The following is a 14292-nucleotide window of genomic DNA, read 5'->3' on the forward strand; positions in this document are numbered from 1 at the left end:
TATTGTATGGACACAAAACAAATGCAAGTGAGTGGCTGCCAGTTAACAACATTCTGCAAAATCTCTTTTTTGTGTTCTGCGGAAGAAAAAAAAACACACAGGTTTGAAGTGACAATAGGGTGAGTAGATGATGACTGAATTTTCACTTTAACTTGCAACCATGTTTTGTTTTAACCCGCTATTCAAGTGGATTCTCTAAACTCACCTCACTAATAAGCTTATTCGCTTGAGTAGCTTTCCTGATGTCTGGGCGGTCAGCAACCGATGTGTACGTCAGCTTGGCTTTAGCCTCCTGTTTATAGGCCACCTACACAAAGAAAGACGTGGAATTTAAATGATAAAATTCTCACGTTAAGATTTATCTTAAAGCAAATGCGGTGCATGTCAGGTTCTTACGTTGCTCTGTTTCTTGGCTACGTCCATGGCATGCTGAACATCAGGGGGGGTGGCCATGTTGTTGTAATTTGACTTGCCTTTCTCTTTTTCAAACTTTGCCTTGTAAAGTTTCTGTGGAAAGGTCACATGATTGGTGAGAAGTTGTGTAATAGAAATCTTTCTGATTCTTAAAATGATGGTGTGAAAAGGGAGCATCTTGACTTACGCCACTTGTGATTTTACCCATCTCTTTGCTGTGGGCAGTATCACGGGTCTCAGCAAGAGTGGTGAAGCCACCAGACTGGTGATCTTTCTTGCTGGCTTCCTTGTATCTTGTCTGGAGAAGAAGTTTCACAATGTGAATAATCTGCAGCAGTTGATTATATCTAAAATCATGACGGAATCTAAAAAACCAACCTCAGAAACAAGTTTGCCCACGGACTTGGCGTGAAGAATTTGAGGGGTGTCAGAAACCGCCAGGCACTGGCCCTTGGCCTTCTCATACTTCTCCTTGTATTTCACCTGAAAAACACGTTTTATAAGTTAAATGAACTAGTGATATAGTGTATGCGGACTGATATGCTCAGTTTTCTATTTTCTATTTCTAGGCACTCACATCACTACCGAGCTCGGCATTCTTCTTAGCCAGAATTGACAATTTATCATCTGTGACAGACATTACACAACCCTTCATCATTTCTTTATCGTACTTGTACTCAACCTGGGAATAAAAAAAAATCATGTTATCATGTGCGTAACCCAACAGTAAATGTCTCTCAAATTTCTGTGTTTGAAATTGTAGAAGTACGAACATCACTCTGCTGGAGGCTGTTCCTAGCAGCATGGACGAAATCAGGTCGGTCCACAGTCCAGATCCACTTGTTCTTGGTGGCCTCATACTTCTTCTTGTAGTCAAGCTACAAAGGAGCAGAAATAATCAAAGGTCGTCCTATGAATCAACTTCACCATTGTTTTGTAGGAAACTGATGGAGACTTACATTACTGATGTTCTTGTAGGCCTCTTTGGCGGCACGGATCTCATGAGCATCAGGAGCAATGTTGATATGGGCCTTGTTTTTTTCATACACCTCCTTGTATTTCAGCTGTGAAAAAACATGAGATTAAAAATTGAGCGCAAAACTGGAAATTATCCTTTATGTAAATGGAAAGAATTGGAAACCTACATTGCTGGTGATCTCTTTGACCTTCTTCATGTGCTGGCTCAGGGGAGTGTCATGTCCAAGTGTGTAACCTCTTGCTTTGGTCTTGTTGTGCTCCATCTTATAAATGATCTTCATAAAAGAACATACGTACCAAAATGTAATGCATTCAATTAAATTGTTATGAATATTTATTTTCTTGACTATGGTTATTCAAAAGTTTGATCTATTTCTTTCTCTTGTATCTGTATTGGACTTCAGTACTATGGGCAATTTCATACATACTTTATGCTATTAGGGCCTGAGAAGAAATAGTGATGGAAGGCAGATAGGGGTGATACTCACATCGCTGATCTGCTTGCTACGCTTGGCAACTTTGTAATCTGGGGTCTCCAGCACTGAGGTGAACTTCGACTTGGCACGTTCATATTGCTCTCTGTACTTCCACTGATGAAGTAATCGAAATTAGACACAGTAAGCAAATACTCATTTACCTGAAGTAGATCTTCAAATAGATGACAGATGATTCTAGCAATATTTGATGAATTGACATTAAGAATCACTGAGCAATATAATCTCACAAATTTAGGTGGTATAATTATTGGTAACATGCATGCATTTTAGGGAATATTAAAGCATGTTTTACCATTACAAATCAAAGACTTAAATTAAACAGTTTTTTGCCATAAATTTATTCAGTAGAGAGCATGCAAATATTGTGTAATACTTACAAGAACACAAAAGTATATAACCATACATACATGCAACAAACATGCAATATGCAGAAAACCAAAAGATGAAGGAAAAATAAGCTTCAGGCAACAGCACACAGACAGACTCGGACAACTTGTTCCGGCTACCATAATGGTTTCGCCTTTAAGATCATCTTTTTTCTGCTAACTTTTAAACATGGCACTTCTTGCTTTTTATGCTGCTGTTTATAAAACACAATTCCATGTTAAACATTAAAGGGATCATGTTTAGGATCAATTAATTCCCTATAGCTTTTATCATAGCTTCAAATACTTTTTTATAATCAATCATAATCATAGATAACATTGGTTTTATTATAGCAAAAGCAAAAACTATGTTTTTGATAGACTGATTATGTGTAGGCCACATCGTGTTACGATAAATACTATGGTAAAATAAGGTTATTGTGATCAGATCATAGTAAATAAGTAAATACTTAATAACCACTATGGTTTTACTACAAACACAACTTAACCAATGGTTACAATAGTTAAATCAGGGAAAGATCAGTCAATGTGTTCAAAAAGCAGGGTAAGGTGGGATATAGTTGATAGTTAATGGCTAGTGATGGTTAAGACCAGTGGGCTTAATGGTAAAACTAGGGTTATAAGGATGATGAAGTGATGGTATTAAATTTTTAGGAGTATAAAAGCACCGCCATTGGGCAGATGGTTACCTTACTCCACATGCTAGAGTTGTACATGGCATTGAGGATATCAGGGCGGAGCAGCTCATTGCAGCCACTCTTGAGTAACTCCTTAGCCTTGAATTTATATTTTTGCTGTCCATTGAAGAAACACAAACACAACCAGGTCATGCAACAAATAAGACAAAAGCTGTCGAGGAACGGAATGCGCTCCCGAGGTCCAGGAAGAGTATTGGACGCAGTGCCAAGCTGCGTACTCCAGATAACAGGTAACTTTATTTTTCAGTAAATACAATTTTTGTGCTTAACCTAATCTTAATCTTTACCAAAAATAAACGATCGAAATTAAAGCATAGTAAAAATTCTGTAATTTGTGGTAATGTATTAAACGTATAAACGTAAATTTGCGTTTATATATATTTTTTAAACTGAAATGACTGACCCAACAGTACCAGAGAAAAAGTTGTTCTTTCACACGGATGTTTGTGCGAGTAACTTCCGCCAATAATGACAAGACTAACGGGTAAGAACCACAATATTGTTCTAAAAAATAAATTCCTATTTTCTTTAACGTTTCCACTAAATACTTATTCGATAATTCTGTCTGTGCTTGACTGAGATGTAGAAGGTTTTAAAATGACGTTATGTCAATGAGGCTTTTCTTTTTGTTATGAAGATATTGTTATTGTGTCTGTAATTATTTTGTGTATTTTAAATAATTGTTGTTGTTGTTTTAAAAAAGCATAACAGTGATCCTGGACATATGATCTCCAGAAGAACATTGTGATATTAACTTTCCTAAGTGTGATGTCTATATCAATCCAAACCACAACCTAACAAAAGTCTGACTTCCCCTTTACTCTTGACCTCATCATATTTACCGCACCCTGAAAATCTGGAGTACACAGATTACATAGGTTGTCCAAACTCAAAAATTCAAAACCTAAATCAGGGGACAGAAAGAGATGCGATAAAGTGACGTTGTAGCCATGCGACAGAGGCATCCAGTGGATCGGCGACGACTTCATGCTCGGGTCCCTTCGGCAGGCGAAAGACCCTTACGAGAAGGCTGGAGCTGTTGGCTTTACCTGACTCAATTTGTTGGCCTCCTTGGCCAAGAGGTTTCTAGGGTCATCTACAACTACGGTATACTTGTCCTTAGACTTCTCATAGCTGGCTCGGTAGGACCTCTGCTCAGGGTTTCAAAAGAGTTAAAAACAACCGCCTCGATACCAGTATGGATAAACACTCACACAAAGGTGACAGAATGTCAAAATGACAGATAAATTTAAGGTGAAGTTAATGAAGTGATCCATTTCTTTCCAGGAGTTACATTATATTATATAATCAAAAACATAATTAAACAAAAAAATAATGAATACAAATGTATTAAGTAAAAATAAGAAATCAGATTGAGATCAAAATAGGCTCGTTATAATAGTTTACCTTTAAAGCTGTACTCAGTTTAGATGCAAAGGAAGAACTATAGGTTATGACATCTGTTTAACATATTCATAATTGACTGTATAATTTATTTATCGTTAATGCTCTCATAAGGATATGCTTGCACTAACTTACATTATTGATCAGAAGTGAAGCGTTCTTGGCAGCCACAAAGAATGGGGTGTCACAGGTGTACTTAAAGTTGCTTCTGTTCTTTTCAAATGACGCTTTGTAAAGTCTCTGTCGAAAAAGACAAATAGGACATATATGAGGATTGCTATGAGAGGATTCATTGTCACATCTGTTGCAAAAAAATAGATAAATTGTGGTGTCTTTTCTTTACTTCGCTGTACAGGGTCTTGTTATGTTCAGCCCGCAACATCTCAGGTGTATCCCACACATAGCAGCCGATGCCCTTGATCCAGTCAAGATCTTCTTTGTATTTGACCTAAAACAGGTAAGAAAAAATGGGTAACTCAAACATTTGCTTCTGGACGATTAAGACAGTCCATAAAAGATTAACAAATAAAGGCAGTATGGAGGGTTATACTTACATCACTGATGCAGTCCCTCACCATCCTGCTGTGAAAGAATTCAGGGCGGTCTGGGATGGACTTCCAGGTGCCCAAGGAATTGATATACTTCTCTCTGTATTTGACCTGTAAAATATGTCAAGACACTAGGAAGGGTGCCGTGCATTAAAATTTTACCAAAAAGTATAAAACTGAATTGTTAAATTAACTGACCTCACTGATATCATCTCTGACTCTCTTGGCACAAAGAATATCAAGGGCATCTTTGTCTGCATGGTAGTGTCCCTTGGCCAGCTCAAATGTCTCCTTATAGCGCAGCTGCAGAAAATGATGCAGAATGTTAATGTCTGTTGCTGTTAATGAAAAGGGACCATTTCAGATAAAGAATGAATCTTCTGTTTAACTTACGTCACTGGCATTGAGGTAGGCTTTCTTGGAACGAATCAGGATTGGTGTGTCATGGATAGAAGTGTACCTGTGCTTCAGCTTCTCATACTGTTCCTTGTACTTTTTCTAAAGATGATGGAAAGGATGAATTACAGGCTTAAAGGTATGGTAACAAGTTAAACAGTGCTGAAAAGAAATTCAGTATTGTGCAAAGCACAAATTACCTCACTGTACACCACTTTCATGGACCGGGCATGATCCAAGAGAGGAGTGTGTGATTCTGGGGTAAAGAAGGCTCTCTCCTTAGATGCAAGATCAACGTACTGGTACTGTGTAGAGACAAAAATATCATATGTAGAGGTTGCTAAAAATGAATATGAAGGTTAAGAATTAAATACTGAATTGGGAATTTTAGAACTAGTCCCTTCTGGCAGTGAAACTGCATTCATTGTTCTTTTTAAAGAATATATTTTGACCCAAAACAATTTCAATTATTTTGCTGTATCTTCCAAAAACCCGCTGATGATAAATGTCCACTGAGATTTGTTGAAGATATGTGAGTCCAACTGATGTTATCTTGTAAAGATATTTGATGTTGTGATTCTTAATTACAAATTACAATTTACTTACAATTTATGATTGTTCATTTTAAACCCTGAATAAGAGCTTTTAAATTAACACATTATAATCAGAGTGATTGTTGTCTTTCTAATTTGTATAGTAATAAAGCCAACAGTATTTTACCTTGTTGGTCAAAGACTGGGCCCACTTGGCTCTCGTAATCTCTACACCATCAACAGTGGTTGAACATTTCGTCTTCGCCTTAAGGCCTTCAGCCCGGTACACCAACTGCAGATAAAAACAGACACAGAGAATTTGACATCAGGACAGACTTTCAAAATACACTGAGTGTAGTTCAGATGCAGATTTTTAAAAGCTGCTTACATCACTGATGTGGGTCTTGAGCTCCGTCACTCGCTTGTACTCTGGTGTGTCCAGGACTTTGCTAAAATTGGCAAAGTTCTTCTTGGCATCAACATCATAGGATTTCTAGCAAAGAGATAATCATAATTAGAAAATTAGCATAATTGTCAGAATGAACTACGAAGAATAAAATGTGGCGTTCATAAAACTGCCATTGAAAAACGTAACAATTACCTTAAACTTGGTGATTTCACGGATTCTGACCATCTCTGGGGAATCTACCATGAAGCAGCCAATGCCTCTCAGCCAGTGCAGATCCTCCTTGTATTTCAGCTACAGAAAATACAAAACACGTGTAACTCAAAGTTATCACTGTATTGTAGGTGTTAATAGAGTCCATACAGCCAAAGTCAATGTATGATTTAATATATATATTAGATGCATTATAATTGTAGATGCATGAGTGTTAAATACTTACATCGCTGTTGAGCTCATTGACATGGAAGCAGTGCATCAGTTCAGGGGTGATAGGCATGGATATAAGATTTCCTCTGTTATTGTAATACTTCTCCTTATAGCAGATCTGTGGAGGAGATCGACATTTTTGACTTGATCTAAAACCAATAATTTGTAGGATCATATACGATATGCTCGGAATGTTTTACTTACATCACTGATGGCCTGCTGAGTGGCCTTAACCTGTTTGATCTCAGGAGTGTCATACTCAGAGTGGATCTTGTCCTTTTCCTTTTCATATAGCTCACGATATAGTCGCTAAGAGAAATGCAATTGAACATTACCACTCATTTCCAGGATTTTTTTGCTTTAATAATGTGGTCTATTTGCTAATTTAAAAGCTATCTTTAAAAACATGAATATCTTTTCTAAACATACCTGATTGGTGACCTTGTTTGTCTTCCTGATATTGACAAAGTTAACGCCTTCAGGATCTAAGGTGTAGGCCTTGGCCTTCATCAGATCAAATGCTTCCCTGTACTTCACCTGCAAATATTATAGCATTAAATGAAAAGACAAACAAGTTTTGTTTTTGGACAGAGGCTTGAAAACAAAGGTGTTTACTTACATTGCTGGTGACAACGCTATTGGCTTTGGCCTGCTTGTTGAGTGGAGTGTCATATGGCAGAGAGTAGCCAGTAGGCATAAAGTTCTTATTGGCCTCTTTATAGATGTTCTGAAAGAATAAAAAATGAATAGGTATGGCACGTTTCTTAATAGAAAGACTAGAGAAGTCTTAAGAATTGGTACGAGAGAATCATACGTCGCTCTGGATGTAGTTGGCTTGGCGAGCTCTTTCAGTATCGACAGTCACAGCAGGTGCAGTGTTTTTGCCCATGACGTTTGTAACATAGTCATTGCGATAGTTGAGCTGCAGTCAGAAAATCTAAATGTTAGAAGGTTCTGCTTCGGTCGTAATGGTTGGTGAATGCCATTTTAAGATGTAACAACAACTTACATCGCTCAAGTTCAGAGCACTCTGCTTGCATGTCTCGTAGACAGGAGTGTCCATGACCACAGTGTAATTCTTAAAATGATCGACTCCCTTAGCTCTGTACAGATTCTGAGAACATTACAAAGGATTAGAGGACAACATGTAATCATATAGAAGACTAACTGCAAGAAAATTAAATGAGACTATTATTACATCGCTCTGCAGGTTCATAGCTTGTTTACAACGAAGAATCTCAGGAGTGTCCCAAGTGTAGCAGCCAATACCCTTCAACCAGTTGAGGTCATCTTTGTAAAAGATCTGAGATGAAAAACAAACATCTTACTTGAACCTATAGATCTGCACATGAATATTGAAGCACGGTGTGAATCATTTTAAGATTTTTGTCTCTCTGCATTAGGGATTACTCACGTCGCTCAGTTGCTCGTTGACTTTGCGTGCCAGCACGTACATCTGCATGTCAGGCAGGCAGATCCACTGATGCAGGTATTTACGATAATCAACTCCGCTGATCATCTTTTGAGTGCTGCGGGCAGATACTATGTCAAGCATGTCTGGAGGTATGTGGATCTTTGCCTTGGTCTTCTCATAGTTGCCTTTGTATAGGCGCTGAAGATAAAAGACATACCAAAGTATTACACAAAGGTTTTGATTAATGATCTTTGATTTGACCGGTGATTTGTTTACTCACATCAAGAACAAGTTTTCCAGCTTTGATGCATCTTGCAGTGCCTGGGTCATCCTCAAGACACTTGGGCAGACTGTACAGGGTCTTAAACTTCTCATAATCTTCCTTGTATTTAACCTACGTAAATCATAGAAGGTTTAATATGTTAAGTATAATAAAACAGTCTCTATAGAGGTATTAGTTAGCACTGAAGTAAGAAGTCATGAAGATCTAGACTTACGTTGCTCAGGATAACCTTCTGCTGTTTGGCATGGGCTAAGGCATGGGAGTCATGAGGGATATGGTAGCTCTTGGCCTTGATCTTGTCCCAAGCGGCAGAATATGCTTTCTAAAAGTGGACAAAGAATATTTAATGACACTCTGATAACAGTATAGATTTTAAACTAAAATGGGACAGTTTAAGATAGAGAAAAGCTGTCTTACAGTGCTGTAGATCTGCTTTAGGTTGTAGCATCTAGCGTAGTCATAGGTGTCAAGAATAGTGGTGTAAATGTGCTTCTCCTTGTGATACGCCTCTCTGTAGATCAACTGTGGAAAAAAGCATTGAGTTTAAAACTACAAGTATGCTTTCTAGCATACTCAAGGGCTTGATTAAAAAAATAAAGTGTGCACAAACCTCACTGGCCCAGGTGTGGCCCAGGATAGCAGTCACATACACAGGGGTGTCTGTCACGATGGAGTAGTTGTTCCATTCCTTCTTGCCTTCTGCTTTGTATTTAATCTGCATAGAATCACACAAACATGCAGAAACATGACTTTACAGTCTCATTGTAAATGACAAAGATCGGTTAAAAAATGCTACTCACTTCACTCTGTAGGTCATATGACTTCTTGGCACGCAAGATCTCTGGAGTGTCCCAGACATAACAGCCAGTGCCTTTCATCCAGTTCAGGTCCTCTTTGTAATACACCTTCAAGGGGAAATCATTCAAATGCAGTCATCAAACAAGTCTGAAAACAGGAAACCTTTAAATTATTGTGAGAGGTAACATACATCGCTCAAGATCTCATTAGCTCTGCGGGCACGGGTGGCATCATTCTGCTCAGGGTGGCATGTCCATTGGTGCAGATATGTACGGTATTGCACGTCACTCAGTATATCCTGGCATTTCTTAGCTACCACATGGCTAATCATATCAGCTGGAATGTGGAGCTTAGTTTTGGTCTCATTGTAGGCTTTGTGATAGTCTCTCTGTTGAACATATTAAAAAGACTGAGTTTCCATTTACAGAGTAAATACTTAATAAGAAAGTTTAGTTAATGTCAACAAAAAGGTAAGATCAGTGTAAAATATTCTTAGACTTCAGACTAAGGAATCAAAATATCAGCTCACCAAGTTCTTCATCTTCTCCATTTCACCAGAGCGGACCACCTCAGGGAAGTCTACCAAAGTTGAAGCCATGTAGTGACCTTTTGCTTTCTCATGAGCATCAGTGTACTTGACCTGCAAATTCCAATCATAAAATGACAGGAGCCAAGCCAAAATAGTGTTATTCCTTAATATTGTTACCAAGAGGTAACTCACATGGAAAGATGCTCTTAACATTTAGGTTTATTAAGATGCCTGTTTAACCTACTAATGGTACTGTACTGTCAAGAGACCAGTTTCCAATTTCTAGTGAATCCAGTCATGTGGTGATGTGTAAAAATTTAGTATAGAGATAGAAAGGTACTTACATTACTGACTATGTCTCTGTTCCTCTTGGCTGCTTGTACTTGCAGGTATTCATGGTTCAGCTGGTAGCCAGTAGCTTTGCTTTCATCCCAGGCAACTTTGTACAATTTCTAAAAAAAGATAACAACAATTATAGCAGATTTTTAAGCAGAATCAAGCTATTTTCAGTTGCAAAAAGAGTTATAAATTTGATGTTTTACATTACCTCGCTGATAATCTTTGCAACATCTCTACTGTGAGCCAACTGTGGTGTATCTTCAGATCCAATATAGTGGCCCTTCTCCAGGTTAAAGGATTCCTTGTACTTCAGCTATGCAACAAAATAAGAACAAATCCATTTTAAACCACTTCAATGTTTTTGCAAAAAAAAGTTATAACTGGTCAATTCTGAGATGCACTTACATCACTAAGGTTGAAAGCGTTAACCTTTGCTAGGACAATCTCGGGGAGATCCACAACGTTGGTGAATTTGGCGAAGTTGTCCATGGCATCCTTTTTGTAAAGTCTCTGTGGGAGAGGACAACAGGCATTGTTGAAAAATATTGGAGATGGCAGCTGAGAAATTGGATGAAAAAATATTCAAGTCAAATTTACATTGTTCAGAATCTGCTGGGCTTTTCGGACTTTGACATGATCGACAGAATCAGCAGCCACCCATCCACAGCCGCGAATCCATTCCAAGTCTGATTTGTAGATGTACTGAAGGGAGAGGAGTGAGATCACATTATATATAGAATGTACTTATGTATCTTTGTACTATGAGTTCAGCACTTATGGTTTACGAACTACAAACCTCTTTAAAGTGTTTTACTTACGTCGCTGGCCAGGTCATATGCTTTGCGGGCCTGTATGACATCATTTTGATCAGGCATACAAGTCCACTGGTGCAGACGGGTTCTGTATTTGTCATCATTGACTTGGACCTGGCATTTCTTTGCATGTTCAAATGCAATCATGTCCACTGGTAGTCGGAACTTTGTTTTGGATTGATTGAAGTCCTTCTTGTAGAGAGCATCACTAGCAATCTTAGCTGAGTTCAAGGCGAGCATGAGCAGTGGATCATCCTGGACGCAGCGGGCTCCGATATGATGACCAACCTGCTTACGGTAGCTTTCGTTGTACTTGTGCTGCATTAAAAAAATATGAATTTATTTTAAATCAAACGATTAATATGTGAGGGGTATCTTAGTAAGTTTATTACTTTAATGAACTTACCATACTCTGCACTTTAGTGGTGCTGATGCATTGTTTTATGGGAACAGCATCTCCAGGCATGAAGTATGACTTGGCTTTGGTCTTGTTCCAGTCATTAGTGTACAGTTTCTATAAAAGATGTTTTGAATAGATGATTGGTACTAATACTCATTTTAAAGTGATTATTTTAGCTATTTCATGGCAATAATTTTATCTCAAAAAGAAAAATAATATACCGGGTGGAACATCTTGGCCACTTCCCTGGATGTAGCCAGAAGTGGACTGTCCACCAAAGAGTATTTAGTTTTGTCCTTGTGCCAGGCCTCTCTATACTTAGCCTGAGAAGAGACGGAACAAATAACACTCAGTGTAATTTGTTTTCAGTAATGTCTGAAAACCAACTGCCAATTGTACGTTCTCATTTATTGGTTACCTCATTGAGCACATCAGCTGCATTTTTGGACTGCACAAAGTCAATTCTGTCAATGGGAGTTGTATATTTCTGATTGTCCAGCTTAACACGGTATCCTCTCTATGAAACACAGAAAAAAACACATTCAGCCATTTTTTCTAAGTCGAGTTAAAGTTTTCTATAGATCAAATCACCATTGGAAAAGTATATAGTAAGTGGAAGAAGACTTACATCAGCCAAGATTTTCTGCGCATGCTTCACTTTGAGGACTTCAACAGACTCATGGGGAATCCATCCACATCCCCTCAGCCACTCTAGATCGGCCTTGTATACAGCCTAAACAGTTGAATGAAATAATGTGTCAATATGTGATCATCCTTTGTAATGGAAATGTTGAAAACACATGTTTAAAGCTCAACTTACATCACTACGCAGATCATAGACCTTTCTGGCCTGGACCACATCATTGGAGTCTGGCAGGCAGGTCCAGTTGTGCAGGTAGGTTCTGTAGTTGAAATCATTGACTTGGGTCTGGCATTTCTTTGCCAGCTCGAGAGTCAACATGTCGACAGGAAGATGGAACTTTGTTTTGGATTTGTTGAAGTCCTTCTTGTAGAGAGCATCACTGGCAATCTTAGCTGAGTTCAAGGCCAGCATGATCAGAGGATCATCCTGGACGCAGCGGGCTCCGATATGATGACCAACTTGTTTACGATAACCGGTCTTGTATTTGTACTGCATTTAAAAGATTACATATTTTTTAAATGTTCAAATGGATGTTAATTGTAAATTAACAAGTCTTCGACTGAATTTAAGGTAGCTCTAGTATCGACCAGAAAGAAAATAAGAGTAATGTCAAAACAGAGAAAGAACTTGAATTTAGGATGTCTTACATCACTGGCTATATCTCTCGAGACTTTTGCCTTAATAACAGAGATAGCGTCTTCTTTGATGTGGTATCCCTTTGCCTTCGTAGCGTCCCAATCTTTGGTGTACATTGTCTAAAAGAAAACAGTGGTTAATAGCATAATATATTCCAAATATTTTAGTAATACTCAGCCAGCCTGCATGTGAATTGGCTTACATTGCTGACTGCAATAGCATTAGCTCTGGACAACTCAATGGCGGGTGTGTTTGGCATGATGTGTATCGATGTCTTGTCATGTTCCCAGGCCTCTTTGTATTTTCTCTGTGAACATATAAAAATTGGTTAAAGGCTTTGTTTGGCAGACATTAAGGTTAAAACCAAGATTTGTGTAATTTTAGTAGTAAAGCAACAGTAAGAATCTTACATCACTGAGGATATCAGCATTTTGCTTGGCCAGGACAATGGAGGGCAGGTCCACTGCACTGGTGAACTTGACAGTGCTTGGATGCTGGCGGTAGAGTCGCTCATTGAGAATTGTCTGAGCATTCTTGGCTTTGATGACATCAACCGATCCATGGGACATCCAGCCACACCCACGGATCCACTCCAGGTCAGCTTTGTACACAGCCTAATTTAAAACAATGATGTTGATGTATAAGTATATGAAATTAATGTTAACAGTACTGTGTGTGTATCAGTGTATATACGTACATCACTGCGCAGATCGTAGACCTTTCTGGCCTGGACTACATCATTGGAGTCTGGCAGGCAGGTCCAGTTGTGCAGGTAGGTTCTGTAGTTGACTTCATTGACTTGGATCTGGCATTTCTTAGCCAGCTCAAGAGACAGCATGTCAGCCGGTAGGTTGTATTTGGTCTTGGATTTGTTAAAGTCTTTCTTATACAAGTTATCACTAGCAATCTTGCCTGAATTGAAAGCTAGCATTATCAAGGGATCATCTTGAACGCTGAGAGCTCCAATGTGGTGCCCTTGTTGCTTCCTGTAGCCAGTTTTGTACTTGTACTGCAAGATTTAATACAGGGAAGAATGAGCGCTTTTATTTACTCTGTGTGTTAATGTCTGTGATAAAATCTATCAGACTTACATCACTGATGATATCTCTGGAAGCCTTGGCGCTTTTTACTGCGATGGCATCTTTAGGCAGGAAGTAGCCCTTCTTGAGGCTATCCTCATAGCCTTGGCGGTAATATTTCTGTGAAAATAAATGAAATCTAAATAAAATATTTCAGAACTGGATATTAAACTATCTTGATTCTGGCATTGATCAGGGCAGTCCACTTTACAACTTCTGCTGGACTTACAATGCTTGTGTTGAGCTTGTTCTGTTTGCCAAGCATAATTTCAGGGGTGTCGGGCATGACATGGATATTGATCTTATCCTTATTCCAGGCTTCAACATATGCATTCTAGTAGAGGCAAAATAGGTTGACTTTAGATCGATTTCTCTTGAGCAGCGGTGATTTCATGCAACAATTTATTTCAGATTTACACACACAATACACAAAAGTACCTTGTCCATGATTTTGGCATTCTCTTGGGCGAGAGTAAAGGGTACTCCATCTGTTTTACTTGTAAACTTGAAGTTGCTTGGATGTTGCCGGTACTTCGTATCGCTCAGAATCTCACCTGCTTTTTTGGCCTTTACTACATCAAGAGAGCCAATGGGAACCCATCCCATACCTCTGATCCATTCCATATCAGCCTTATACACAGCCTGATGGGACCAAAAAGGCATTTTAAACAAA

General features: G+C 38.6%; 1 protein-coding gene across 13 annotated transcripts in view; it reads right to left on the reverse strand.

Annotated features, from left to right (window-relative positions):
• neb (nebulin) overlaps positions 1-14292 on the reverse strand; it is a 51708-nt gene that overhangs the window by 14197 nt on the left and 23219 nt on the right. For 12 of the 13 annotated variants that reach the window (XM_056754402.1, XM_056754410.1, XM_056754407.1 and 9 more), the window contains 51 exons: positions 14058-14261; positions 13849-13953; positions 13632-13739; positions 13238-13549; positions 12951-13154; positions 12743-12847; positions 12552-12659; positions 12082-12393; positions 11890-11994; positions 11680-11778; positions 11483-11584; positions 11268-11375; positions 10868-11179; positions 10647-10751; positions 10455-10559; positions 10258-10362; positions 10055-10162; positions 9711-9821; positions 9372-9569; positions 9184-9288; positions 8994-9098; positions 8801-8905; positions 8598-8705; positions 8381-8494; positions 8101-8298; positions 7885-7989; positions 7696-7800; positions 7501-7608; positions 7306-7413; positions 7116-7223; positions 6891-6995; positions 6700-6804; positions 6456-6554; positions 6243-6347; positions 6042-6146; positions 5522-5626; positions 5319-5423; positions 5124-5228; positions 4932-5036; positions 4721-4825; positions 4513-4617; positions 2965-3069; positions 1881-1982; positions 1560-1667; positions 1374-1478; positions 1188-1292; positions 992-1096; positions 793-897; positions 602-712; positions 397-507; positions 206-307 (listed from right to left, as the gene is read on the reverse strand). In XM_056754402.1, the coding sequence (XP_056610380.1) occupies positions 206-307; positions 397-507; positions 602-712; positions 793-897; positions 992-1096; positions 1188-1292; positions 1374-1478; positions 1560-1667; positions 1881-1982; positions 2965-3069; positions 4513-4617; positions 4721-4825; positions 4932-5036; positions 5124-5228; positions 5319-5423; positions 5522-5626; positions 6042-6146; positions 6243-6347; positions 6456-6554; positions 6700-6804; positions 6891-6995; positions 7116-7223; positions 7306-7413; positions 7501-7608; positions 7696-7800; positions 7885-7989; positions 8101-8298; positions 8381-8494; positions 8598-8705; positions 8801-8905; positions 8994-9098; positions 9184-9288; positions 9372-9569; positions 9711-9821; positions 10055-10162; positions 10258-10362; positions 10455-10559; positions 10647-10751; positions 10868-11179; positions 11268-11375; positions 11483-11584; positions 11680-11778; positions 11890-11994; positions 12082-12393; positions 12552-12659; positions 12743-12847; positions 12951-13154; positions 13238-13549; positions 13632-13739; positions 13849-13953; positions 14058-14261 (6393 nt within the window). Of the gene's footprint in view, positions 1-205; positions 308-396; positions 508-601; positions 713-792; positions 898-991; positions 1097-1187; positions 1293-1373; positions 1479-1559; positions 1668-1880; positions 1983-2964; positions 3070-4022; positions 4125-4512; positions 4618-4720; positions 4826-4931; positions 5037-5123; positions 5229-5318; positions 5424-5521; positions 5627-6041; positions 6147-6242; positions 6348-6455; positions 6555-6699; positions 6805-6890; positions 6996-7115; positions 7224-7305; positions 7414-7500; positions 7609-7695; positions 7801-7884; positions 7990-8100; positions 8299-8380; positions 8495-8597; positions 8706-8800; positions 8906-8993; positions 9099-9183; positions 9289-9371; positions 9570-9710; positions 9822-10054; positions 10163-10257; positions 10363-10454; positions 10560-10646; positions 10752-10867; positions 11180-11267; positions 11376-11482; positions 11585-11679; positions 11779-11889; positions 11995-12081; positions 12394-12551; positions 12660-12742; positions 12848-12950; positions 13155-13237; positions 13550-13631; positions 13740-13848; positions 13954-14057; positions 14262-14292 lie in introns of all 13 variants that reach the window. The other variant, XM_056754401.1, reaches the window with a different exon arrangement.

This window comes from Triplophysa dalaica, chromosome 8 (assembly GCF_015846415.1).
Source record: "Triplophysa dalaica isolate WHDGS20190420 chromosome 8, ASM1584641v1, whole genome shotgun sequence".
Lineage (NCBI taxonomy): Eukaryota > Metazoa > Chordata > Actinopteri > Cypriniformes > Nemacheilidae > Triplophysa > Triplophysa dalaica.